Source organism: Diadema setosum, chromosome 1 (assembly GCF_964275005.1).
Source record: "Diadema setosum chromosome 1, eeDiaSeto1, whole genome shotgun sequence".
Lineage (NCBI taxonomy): Eukaryota > Metazoa > Echinodermata > Echinoidea > Diadematoida > Diadematidae > Diadema > Diadema setosum.
In genome coordinates, this window is record NC_092685.1 from 13,349,234 (window position 1) to 13,363,021 (window position 13,788).

The 13,788-nt window shown below is 38.8% G+C and overlaps 1 protein-coding gene across 1 annotated transcript in view; it reads right to left on the minus strand.

The window, feature by feature from the left end:
• Nucleotides 1–5,008, minus strand: part of LOC140227128 (ribonuclease Oy-like) — a 30,570-nt gene extending 25,562 nt beyond the window's left edge. Inside the window, exon 1 of the mRNA XM_072307563.1 lies at nucleotides 4,515–5,008. Coding sequence (XP_072163664.1) covers nucleotides 4,515–5,008 — 494 coding nt within the window. The remainder of the gene's footprint in view (nucleotides 1–4,514) is intronic.
• Nucleotides 5,009–13,788: the final 8,780 nt, after the last annotated feature.

Sequence of the window (13,788 nt, forward strand, 5' to 3'; positions counted from 1 at the left end):
TCAAGCAAGGAATGAATCAGCCCTGCACTGATGCCCTGTTGCTATGCAGCGCTGTGGTTCAAAGCATGAATTCCACATGATCTGTGCAGGAGGCAAAGTCTCTTCTTCACAGAATCAGGCAAAAGTTGGTTATAATTTTTGCAAATTTTTAGGTGATCCGAGTATCCTCTCGGATCATCTTCTGTATCTGTACTGATTCTTTCATGTTTATTTAAATCTTCTCCATTTCTTTCTCCTGAAATCTTGTGCAGAGGTTAACTCAAAGAGTCCTTCTATCACTTTTAATATATGAATAATGTCCTACGGATGACAAATCTAATGTATCATTGTGATCAGTCAACCATGACGTCATTATGACGTCATTATCTGAAATCACGTTCACATTTATATCTCATTAATGGAAAGGAATTTCTCAATGAAAATTACATCTCATATAGTTCAAGTCAAGCTGTATCGATTCACCTCATAAAATTTGATCATGTTCACAGTAAATGAGCGTGTATGCGCACATTGAAATTTTAACATTCTCCAATCGAGCTCAAAAATTGTTTTGCACACATTTCAGGTCATTTCGAGCATTTGATAAAAAAAAAATTGAAAGACGCGTACGCGCGCGCACATATACGCACGCGCAGCTCGAATGCAATTGAAATTTCACATTTTTTCACATGAATCATGAAGTCAACCCAAGTCAATATGACGTCACACAGGTCCGTCAAAGTTGAAATTCCGCGCCCGTGTCAATGACGATATGCAGTGCAAATATGCCAAAAAACTGCCAATTTTTAACTCAATTTTACTCGTCAGGATGAACGGTGACCCCCCCCCCCCCCCCCCCCATTTTCTTTACATATTCTGAAAGCAGGTGACCTGTAGATATCATTTCATGGGTGCCGGATGCTTGCAAAGTGATTAGCCGGGTTCACACGTACAAATTAGCGGGATGACGATCGCGATGCTCATCCCGAGTTTTTTTGCGAGCGTCCACACGTACCAAATTAGCGGGATAGCGATCGCGATCGGTATCCCGCTAATTTGGCGAGCGTCCACACGTACCGAATTATCCCGCTAATTGCCGATAGAGATAACAGCAAAGCCAGCAAACTGGGTCACGCAGCGCCCTTCTCTATCACTGCCTGTGTGCACTTACATTTTTGTCCATTGTCTTTTACGCGCCAGTGGTGTGGTTTGCGCGCTGTTGTTGTTGTGCTCCAAAGAGGTGAAAGACCTCTTCGCAGAGGCCTCGCTGTTGTGATGTGCGCATTGCATGATGGGATGTAAAAACTCGAGATTCTAATCCCGACCGTTCACACGTACCAGCGCGGCGCCAATTATCCCGCTAATTGGCGAACCAGCGCAAGATTTCTTGGGATTAGCATCGCGATGCTTATCCCGCTAATTTTCGGGTTTTTTCTGTCCACACGTGCAAAAAACTCGGGATGACGATCGCGATGCAAATCTCGAGATTTGTATCCCGCTAATTGGTGTACGTGTGAACCCGGCTATTAAAAGATATCAAATTCCTCAATGTAATAAAAATAGTGAATTTTAAAAATGACGTCATCAAATTTAAAGTTCATTCGAGCATATCTCACTTATCCTTGGCCGATTTTTACCCAGATTTCAGTATATTGTAGCTTGTTGAATTATCTTTCTGATATGTTCCCGAAACTTTTGATTGGATGACGTCATCACTTTGAAAAAATCAATTAAAATTAACCTCGTCAAATATGACCAGTTTGCGTGTTATCTCTATGGCAGGGCATTTTTTCTGGAAATTAAAATTGACATGACTGTCTTTATCGAGCATTAGCTCACTTACCCTTCGGTGAATTTCTCCCAGATTTTAGTATGTTTTAGCTGAGACTTTGGGCTATCGTAAATGTGCCCTCCATTTTTTCATACGTCAGGACCACGTCGAAAAACTTGGTTGAAATTGGCACTTGGCTTCGATGTAGCGTCATTTTGCTTAATACACACAGCCTATGGGGGATGAAATAGGTCAGTGGATACCGCATCGGACTTTAAATCTAAAGGTCCCGTGTTCAAGGCTCACACCTGCCAATTCTTTTGCTTTTTTAAAACCCTTATATTTTTACTTTTTAAATGTACATGTATAATACGAATGCAAGCTACCCATAATTTGACCATTTTGCCGCCCAAAATTTGACCGCCTGCTACTGTGTAGAAAAGTACATATGCTTTTGCGCACAGTCGAACCAGGGAGGTAGAAGAGAGATGGAGATGGCACTCTGAGAGCTTCCCTCAGAGAAAAAAATCAAGTGGTCTTACACAGATTAACATCTTGAAATTCAACCCTTATTCGGTGATAAATATGTCAAAATCTGGCCTTATCGGTCCGCCCATCACCCTCCCGTGCGCTAAAGTGATGCAACATCATCTCCTCTCCAGGCCTTCCATAAACACACGCTCGTAAAAATCGGGCTTTGAAGCTATGCGTGGCACTGACAATATGACGTCATATTCAAAATTTTGGCTGTCTATTACATTCAGTAAGACGTCCCCCTTTGAAAGCTACAACTTATGGCTCACGAATTGGGTAGTGTGGTATGTCTATACCTTTCACTGGTTCAACAGACTGTGCTGAGGAGATTGCCGTTTGAACCAGCAAAATCGGTACACAAACAACGGAGTTACATGTACTGTGCAGTAAGTTTTGTGTGCTGGAGATGTCATCATATTGTTTCTGTATCAATTATGAGAAATTCCGCACATTTCCGCAAATTTTTAATAGTTAGAGAGGTAGGCCTGACCTTGATCTTCAAAATTATATAAGTTGCACGAGCACGTTCGGGCGTGTTTTAAAACAGTTTGAGTGTAAAAGTAGTGCTTCATAGAGACCGAAGCGATTTTTTTTTTCGTCTGCACCCGAGCGAGCTGGGGCTTTTCAGCATTACTCGTCGGGTTGTTGTAGGGCCGCCGCGTAGGCGTTGGGACAGCGTTCGTTGCTGTTGTTTCTGTGAATTTGAGTTACTAGTTAATACATATTGGAATGGAAAGTTGAGTGTTAAAAGGTGTAAATGAGACATATTAGCCTTGATTATAATAATTTTCCGTAGAGAATTAAAGATGATATCTATAAAAGCCTAGATGTATGATGCTGTAAGTATATTTTAGGGGGAAAAACAAAGCTTAGTATATAGCTCTCCGCCTCACTCTCCCTCCTCGATCATTCATCGTAATCTCGGTAAATACCGGTAATCGGCTTGACTCTGAGCACACCTCCATGACCATGGGCATGGCCATGCTAACGTTACAAAAAAATTAGATTAAAAAGTAGTAGAGTACACCTCTGGAGCTAGTAGTATCTAGTTTAGAGTCTACTAGCTAGGTATGCTTTTGCTAGGCAGCAGACCCGACGCTGACAGTGCACAGTGTCCTGAGCCTTGCCCTTGCCTTGGCTTCCAATTTCCAACCCAAGGCCCAACTTACTTTCTGACTTTTAGTTTCAATTGTTAATCAAATTTTGTTAAGTTGCAGTGTCAATGTGATTTTGAATTTGACCATCTTACTGTTAGTCTTAGCTCCCCCTTTTAATACAAATTAAGTTTCTAGGCAACATTAATATACCAAATTACCATTGTAATTGAGTTAATACAATTCAAGTCCTGTACAAATACAAGTCCTGTAGGCTGTAGGTGTACTATTGCCAAAGTACAGAGTAGCAAAAACATTATAACTAGGGCGATGAGCGCTTTTTGCCCTAATGACAGCCCAAATAGCCCCCAAAATTCCGCCAAACCTAAATGCTAAAGAAGTAATTCTTCCTCAACAAACTCGTCTCCGTCAAAATCACCATCGCCAGAACCACCATCACTGCTTACACCATAGGATGCCATTTTGTTCCCCGACCACAATGGCCTGCATTTCGCGTCGTGATTTCTGGCAAAAGATTTATTATTTTTTTAGATTTATGACCGAGCGTAATTTGAATATGGTGGGATTACGGGAGGGGGGAAAAAACGCTGTCGGTACCACGCATGACTTCAAAGGGAACTCAAAAGAGCACACTCCATCTCTCTTCCACCTCCCTAGTCGAACCTTGGTGCGAGTGCCGATAGATTTATACAATTGAACTGGCAAATGGCCATTTTCAATTTTTTTTTTTTTTTTTTTGCATGAAATTTTCGCGAAGTGCAACTGGCATTCAAGGCATATAGTGTAGACAAGAACTTTTGCGTGCATTTCAATTTCGCGAATCTTGGCGCTTGCAAAATTAAAACGCATGCGAACATTGATCGTTTAATATACAGTAACGTTAGTAGGTTTGAAGAACATCTATATAGGTTTTCTACATTTTCTACATGTAATTTACTGTATACGCCGTTATTTTCGCGTAAGTTTACAGATATTTTCGCGAATGACGAGGTCATAGACATTTTCACAAGATGTTGTTTTCGAAAATCGACGCCGACGCTTACGTTAATGCTCTATTATTGTATTAACAATTTCGCGTGTTGTTAAATAGGCGAAAATAATGGCGTATACAGTACCTGTTTCTTAACAACTTATTTAACCTGTCTCGCTTGTAACTTGATGTGACGTTGGCACGTGTTCGTGTATGGACTTGTTCTTGGCTTGCTGTAGCTGATGGGACAGATTTCGAGAACTGGTGGTAGCTGTCATTTGTTGAAGTAACTTGTTTCAAATGGCTCACGATATTGTCAAATTGTGATTCCAATGACCTCAGCCCAGTGGTACTCTGTCGTGAAAACATCCCTACCGCCGAGGGACCGATGATGGGCCATGCATAAACCTTGCGAGAGTTCAAAACACAGAGCCTGACAATGATTGCCACCACTAGTATGCGAATACCCATCTTGCTGATGTAGAAATCGGGCGTCACTTCTGAGCACATGAACACAATGAAATTACCAGCTCCAGCACGACTGTCTTTTATATCACCGCAGCACCGCACCGTCAGGTGATCACCGTTCACTGTTTGTTGTTTACGATTGATTTCTGGCCCGACCCCCGCCGTTTTCATTGGGTGCTGTGTGAGCTGAGAAGGGCACAAAGTCCGCATACCCTATATTCATGGCATGAATTACCTTGCCCACTTCCGTCATCCTTTTTTAACAAAAATGAGTAAATGTGGCTCTTCCTGTTCCCCTCCACGACGTCGTCTGCTGGTTTTCAGTGTTCTACCGTGCTATTGAGTCATCCATGCAATCCCCCGGCTCAATCCCTAGTCGCAGTTGATCGCCGGTTGTACTGCACGTACAACCGGAATAGAGCCTAGTGGTCAGTGCATTGTGCAATCAATGGGATACGAACATACGGCGTATAGTCAAGGCGCTAATTCCTGTAAGAGGCTTAATTAAGGAGTTCGTTCAACCCACCCCGCAGAAAAGGTTTGACCAGACAAGGTGATAGATGGGACCTCTATGAACATCCCCAGGTAGTATGTGGTTCCAAATTGTGGTGTCAGTAGAATTTTACTGGCCACTTTTCATCATGATTTGTTGGAACAAACGTAAAAGAGTCTGCGCACGCCAAGACTATTACAGGCACCACTAGCACTACTACAGGCGCCAGTGCCAGTGCTGCATGTAGTAGTCTTAGCGCGCATGTACTTTTTTCTTCGATAAACAAGGGTTTTGCCTGCAAACTAACTTTCACGCCAAGCCGGGTTCGGTGTAGTGTAGTTTCTAGCCGTTTTTATTTCGTCTTTATTTCAAGAGTTCAAGCAAGCCGAGTGAGAGCGCATACCCGGTGATTGTGACGACCGAATCGCAATCACTGGGTGTGTGCTCTCACTCCACTTAGCGCAATACATACAGCGGGCTTCTGCATAATACACAAGCTGCAACTCAGAGAAATAAAGACGAAAAAACGGCTAGAAATTAAGACTAGAGTCGGTAAACGCTTGTCGCTATTTGGGGCACTGAAAACGACAAACTCACACAGTTTTTGCATTTATTTCATGAAGAATTCATCAAAACTGCATAAAACTATATATGTACATGTTGCTAGAGATGTCATCCATACAGTGGGATTCATTGTAAGTTATAATATTGTGCATGGTTACCATGGTAACCGGATGCCTAAAGGTGACTGGTAACCCCCAAAATGCCTCCTGCTGCTGCAAACATTGTTGGTTTTTTTTTTATCTTATAGATGCTATAAAAAAAAACACACAATTTTTTTATTGATTTTCGTTAAAAAAGTTTTCCCTGTTGCCATGGCAACCAGTATTATCCAATCAGAATTTAGTTGTCAATAACTAAAAAACTAAAGCCCATAATTTCAAAAAGCTCAATAAGCATGTCCTTCCTTCTGCATAAAGTGTACGACATCAGGTATACGTGAAGAATATTTTGAAGCATTATCAAGTTACAGCAAAATGTGTAAGCAAAGGCATAATAAACGGCCATTGAAAGAAAGATATCATTCTAAAATACATGAAAAAGTTGCATCCGTCGTACTTTCAACACAAATTTGACTTCAAAGCATAGCCAAATGTATATAGCTTTTAATAATGTATGGACACAAATTTCCCTTAAAAATAAGATGAATACAGAGAGCAAAGCCAATATTCTATAGTAGCTCTTTCGAGTATTTACAGAGCGATGGTTATTCAAAACAATCCTGGAAAAGAGCTGAGGAAAGCAATTGATTGTTTATGTTCTTAAAGGAAGTTTATTCAAGAATACCGATAAATTCCTTTCGAAAGAAGGAATATACACGTGCGCTGGATTATCCATCAATGAATTAAGCGTACTTTTGTGTTCGTTAGCTATTGTAAAAAAAAAGAAAAAAAGAATAAAATGAAATATCATGATATGTAAATTTTATTCAAAAAGTGCAGTAATGAATTAATGCTGAGGAGAGAATGAGGGAAAAATCTTGGGCGTCTTTTCCCTTTTTATCCAGACTAATTTTACAGTGTAGAGCTCATCTACAATGAGTGATGTGCACGAAAGGCAAAAGAAACAAACCTGTCTAAATTCCAGATATTTTTGGGAGTTACCAATCACCTGTTGGCATCCGGTTACCATGGTAACCATGCACAACATTATACCTTACAATATATCCCATTGTATTGCTGACATCTCTAGCAACATGCACATATATAGTTTTAAGGCGTTTCGATGAATCCTTCGTGAAATAAATGCAAAAACTGTGATAATTTTGTCATTTTCAGTGCCCCAATAGCGACAAGCGTTACCAACCCTAGTCTTAATTTGTAGCTGTTTTTATTTCGCCTTTATTTCTCTGAGTTACAGCTTGTGTGTTGTGCAGAAGCCCGCTGTATTCCGCTAAGCCGAGTGAGGGTGCATGCTCAATGATTGCCACAAAAAACGGTTCGGGCGTCACAATCGCTGGGTATGCACTCTCACTTGGCTTGCTTTAACTCGGAGAAATAAAGACGAAATAAAAACGTCTGGAAACTACACTACACCGACCCCAGCTTAGGGTGAAAAGTTAGTTTGCAGGCAAAAACCGATGTTTGTCGCCGAAAAAGTCTTTGTACGCTAAGACTATAACACGCACCACTGGCATTGGCGCCTGCTGCAGTGCTAGTAGTAGTCTTAGTGTGCGCAGACGCTTCCTCGAAGAATATGGTCATGTCGCAACTAAAATAGCCTGTAAAATTTCATTGATACCAAAATTTGATATCACATACTACCTAGGGGTGTTCCAGAGGGTCCAACCGACCACCCCATGCAGTCAAACCTTTTCTGCGGGGTGGGTTGAACGAAGTCATTTTTTCTGGGTCGCTGCGCCTGGACTAGTACGGTCATGTACGTCGGATCGCGGATTGAAGTGATATACAAGGACGCCCTCAATCAGAATGTAGTCGACAATATTTTTGTATTGTTGAACCAAAGAGGTATATTATTTAATTTACTGTAGACTTCTAATGAATATAACCTCTTTGAACTCAAGTTTGTGACGGAGATCATTTCTGGCTTGTGCGAGACGTATAATACGTAGGTCTACTTCAACTTGGAGCTACTATCAGAGCTAAGCAATCCTTACATTTCATCCCACACATGAACTTTGTGATTATTTTTTCGACACTAAAAGCAATTGACCTCAAGATAAACGCACCGCCTGCAAAAATAAGCAACGAATCATCAACAGATCAACAGGCATCCCTATGGATATTCATCACTCTCTGTCAGTGTAGAAAATAATTCAAGGCCAAGTGCATGGCTCCTTAGGGAAGCTCAACAGGGAAAGCCTGACACTTTGTTTTCTCGTGTTTTGTTTGTTTGTTTTGTTTCTCTGTTATCACTTGTATTGTTTTGCAAATGCCGAATAAATAATAATAATAATAATAATAAATGGACGCAAATATCACTGTCAAATAATCAACCACAAAAAGTAATAAATCATCGACAATGAAGTGAACGAATTGCTTTCATGAATAATGAAAGTATACTTCCATCGTGCTGAACAGCGATGCCCACTAGCTGTATCGAAATACATGTAGTCTGAAAAGGTTACGTTATCAGACCCATGTCGTGTCAACGATATAGCCTATAAATACTCGGAAGGCCAAGTGCAGGGCCGGCGGAACGGGGGGGGGGGGGGGGGGGCTCGCCCAGTCCCCCCCCCCCCACTTTTTTTGCACCATGCAAAGGAATACATAATTAAGGTGTCACAACTTTAGCCCCTTCCCCCCCCCCCCCAGCACTTTTTTAAACCCCGGAAGTGGCGTGCGTAAGTGGCACTAGAAAGAAATATGACCTTTGTTTTTGTGCTGGAGCCCTTTGCGCTTAAGAACTTTTTTTTTTTTTGGGGGGGGGGGGGGAACCGGAAGTGGCACCAGAAGTCTGAGTTGGCCCCCGCCCCCACTTTTGAAAACGTGGCACCGGCATAGCATGCCATATGGAATCTGAAAATCTCACCTAGCAAAAAACAAAAACAAAACAAAAACAAAAAACAAAACAAAACAAGACAAAAAAGGCAAACCAAACCAAACCAAAACAAAATACAACACATCGAAAGGTCCCATCGTTACTCAGCGGCTAAGCCATGACGGTGGAGGGTCCAGGGCCCTCTGACAAGACGAAGCGGTCGCACAACATCCTGTTGTCAGGCCCATAAAGCGCCACACCCTATCATTTCATTTCAGGTGAACGTTTATTTCCTTCTATACCAAATCATTACATAGAAAATCTATATACGATGACAAGTTATGTAGACCCTACATTGAAAAAGGCGTGGCAACAAAGAACACGGTTTTATCGGGCACACCTACCTGACAATACCAGGGGCGGATCCAGGAAAAAAAAAATAAAGGGGGTGCATAAGCCCCCCTTTTTTCCTTTTTATTTCTTTTGTTTTATCCAACAACAAAAAAAAAAACAACCCGAAAAACAAAAGAGAGACAGGGCGCGCGCCCGGTGCGTCTCCCCCCCCCCCCCCCCTCCCCCTTTCTGGATCCGCCACAGAATACAGACATGAACAACAACAAAAAAACACACAAAGACGCCAAACAAAACAAAGCATTAAAATAGTAGGCTACCAGTGCAGGATTGATATCTAATGTTAATGATGAAAATATGATGACACAGCGTTGATATAGCGCCATTTACATGTCAAAGAAACATGAAAAGGCGCCCAAATGAATGAGAAGAAACCCGGAAGTGGCACCAGATTATAAACTGGCTCCCCCCCCCCCCTCCTCCCTTTTGAAAACGTGGTGCTGGCCGTGGAGTGTTATCATTATTATCATTATTATCATTTTTTATTAATAATATTATTATTTATTATTATTATTGTTATCATTATCATTATTATTATTATTATTATCATTATTATTATTATTATTATTATTAGTAGTAGTAGTAGTAGTAGTAGTAGTAGTAGTAGTATCAATATTAGATTGAAAATCCGATACATTTGCTGCAGATTTGATTGCTGCAAATTCAAAACCTGTCCCTGATACATTTTTGCTTACCTTGGTTAACCCTATAAACGGTGAGGTCTAGTGCTGTAACATGTTGTGATAGTTTTTACTTTTAATTGTTTGTGCTTCATGTTACGGGTAGAGAAATAAGATCTCTGTCAGATGGAATCTTTGTAGTTGACAGTATTGATTTATTGTTTGCAGAACTTCTTCAGCCTCCAACTTCTGAGAGATTATGAGAGAATACATATCTTTGTATTCATTTTATAGTATTATCACTTCTATAATAATTAATATATTAGTATATAGTGTATACTTCTATAATAATAAATATAATTCTTTAATGATATAATGTTGAGAACGAAAGTAACAAAGAAATGGCATGTAATAGACTTATAATCCTACTTTGCAACAGATTTCAAAAATAGGCCTACTGCAAATTTAAACCCTGGTGCATCCTTTTCGTGTCAGTGCAGGACATGTGAGACAGATTTAACAGAAATGCAGACACACACACACACATACACATAAACACACATAGTAGCAGGGCCTACATATCATGATTAAAAAAAATAATGACAATAGTAAATATAAATATATATACATATAAATATATATATATATATATATATATATATATATATATATATATATATATATATATATATATATATTTGCATGTGTGTGTGCTTGTGCGTGTGTGTAGAAATATAGGCCTACACTTCTTAAAAATAAAAACTGTATACTATTACCATTATATAAATTCGCTTTTTAAATGAAATATCAGCCATTTTGAAATGTCATGGGGCTCGAAGATAGCAAAGAACACTAATGAATTACTGGACAGTTCGTTCTTGTACTTATCATCAAATCTAATAAAAATGAATACATTGTATTATGTTCATATCGAATACCTTCAACAGATCTTTTCGGATATTTGACTAACCCATTTAATATAAAATATTATTACAAATCTTCCGTACGATTACAGCATAGAGCTGTACCGTGACGGCACTGTACGATTACATCTGATAGCGCCCTCTACCGGCAGTTGCAACCTCACGGTTTATACTGGATTTTACGAAAAGCGAAAGAAAGTCCCCAACAGGACAGATATTTTCTAAAAATGTATCAAAATTATGTAAATCAATGATATTATGCTCACTTTGCTTTTTATAATATTAATATAAATCACAATGACCTCCCGTTAAGACTGACATTTCCCTAGAACTCGGTGTGTGCTAGTCAAACTCATGGGGATAAACGACATTGCCACTGTGCTAAGTTTATTGAATGTATATAATTTACTATCAATGCAGGGAATTCCCTTTTAACCTTAAAAAAGTTTGATTTTTCATTCCTATTACATCATTTAGGCATTTCTCTATTTTAGTCGTTATTTTCCATTGCTAAACTCTTGTTTAGCTTTGATGAACTCATGGGATCGCTTTTCTTTTTTCTTCAGTGTTTTGCAAAGTTGTTCGTACTTGCATTATCAGTAACGCTTGGAACCTATACATAAGAATCATTATTGTAACCTTTTTTTAAATTTATGATATTTTAAAGCGCAATTCCAGTCAAACGGGCAGAATGGTAAAGGTTTTATAAGAATCTGCCCTAAAATTAGGAAGTTACATTTACTGAGTATATTAAAGAAGGCTTGAAATTTCAAATGTTTTCTCGAAACGCAGTAATAATAAGTAGCAAACACAATGATTACGTAGATTAGATGAGATGATACAGAGTTGAAAGAACCTAACAATGATGACGTTTTGGGGAGGGATAAAAAGTAAGGCAGTTATGAAATTTTAAAGATTCACTATTTAAAAAAAAAAAAACCAAAACAATACTTGAACAGCTGATATGCATATGCCAGTGAGTGAGCACCTCACAATTTTCCAACGATCGTGTACCGAAAGAAATGGCAGAAATCTTTTTTTTTTTTCTGCTGTAAAAGTTTAGCTTTATGCTATCGCTGGTTTAATAACTTCAAAATAGTGATCAGTCAGATATATCAGGACCTGAGACTGAGGGCATATATTATGTAGGGCCTAATTACATTTGAATGGCACATTGGAAATTTCAAAATTTAATGTAGTACAAACGAAGGGTTTGTTTGCAAAAACCGATAAGTCCATTTTTGAAGATTTTGAAGTACGATCTCTGTCATAAAGTACAAAATAATACCTTTTAAATGATATATTGGTCACTACATATAAAGGTATATTTTTGAAGTTATGGTCAAAAGAAGCACAAATTTTTTTATTATTCTCTTTATTTTTCTTGACCTTTCATCGCAAATATCTCCATTTGGCAAATATGGACTTATCGGTTTTTGCAAACAAACTCTCAGTCGTGAGGGGATGACACAATATTCATTGTTTGCATATAATGTTCAAGGACTGTTTCGTACAATATTGCTAATCTTCAAAATTTCTCAACTTTCTTAATCTGCATTCGATTTTGATCATATTCTCCTTGTTTTGCATTAAAATAATTCTTCCTTTCCAGACTTCCTCTCGAATGGTCTGAAATTTCCCTTTAAGTCTTTTTGTCTGTTTTTTTTTCATTTATTAATGCAAAATTCAATAATGTGTGGAATTGCACTTTAATTGGTATTTACAATCGGCGGCTCTTTTTCAGTACACTGACATACTTTTCTTGAGGGGTGATTGATCTAGGTGCAAGCAAGGTCTCCACTATGCATGGATGTTTAGCGCCACCTCTTGTGAGACTTTTTATAGCGTGGTCGTAATAATAAGCGTTCCCGAACTTTCTACATTCGTCGATCATAAAGGTTTCACACGTTAGTCTTTCCTTCAACATGTTTCCACAATATTGGACTGAAAATGATAAGAATCGTAACACAAGACGACATTATGATAGGAAAAAGTTAAATCAATACAGGATGAACAGGCTAGAAGATAATACAAATCTATGTAAAACGCTGCATACGCCGGCATACTATCATAATATAGATCATTGTTTTCATTAACAGTATGTCGTATAACTTTCGTCATTTTAACACAGAATAGACAGTGTGTTCTGTACTCATTACGCCAAAATACTTAAGAGTGCAGGAAAATTCGATTTGTGATGAGAGACAAAACTACTGCCTTCTCTTGCTTCAAAAACATGACATGAGTACAGTCATTCTTTGAAATTATGTGCAACATGCAAAACATGCAATATGATATAGATATATTTATACATACGTGTATATATATATATATATATATATATATATATATATATATATATATATATATATATATATATGCACATGTCTTACTTTATCTCTTATTGGCAAAGTACCCACGTTTAATGTACTACAGTGCTGGTTATTCACGACTCTCCTTTCCACCTGTTAAAATCAGATCCTGTCCCGATTAAAATCACGGCGTTTCATAGCTTGCATCAAAATCTACATTGATATATCGTGCACGTAAATCACTGTTCTTAATCGAACATCAGTCGATATTTTATGGGGCATCATTCACACTTTTCCACGGGGTGACGTTTACTAAAGTATTAGGACTGCTAGAAGGTTTTCTGACAGCACAAACCTTCACCACAGAAGGGCTGCTAATGCTTCAAATGCGGCGCTGTTATGCGTAATATTGCTGTCCGTATATACTTATTGCTGAAGAATATGGCAATGCCGAATTTTAGACCTCGGCATATCCACGGAATTGCCAGTATGCGTTTTTGTATGTTTGTTTGTTTGTTTGTTTGTTTTTTAGGTTTGTAGCATTTTCAAAGTTGAAGTAAACACGTATTTTGTCATTAACTTGATCATCGGCGATGTTGATGGAAATTAAGTCACAACTTTGTAGCTGGTATGTCATGCAAACTTGTTTAGACAAAAACATCAGGGGAGGTCGAAAATTCTTCAGGAAGCA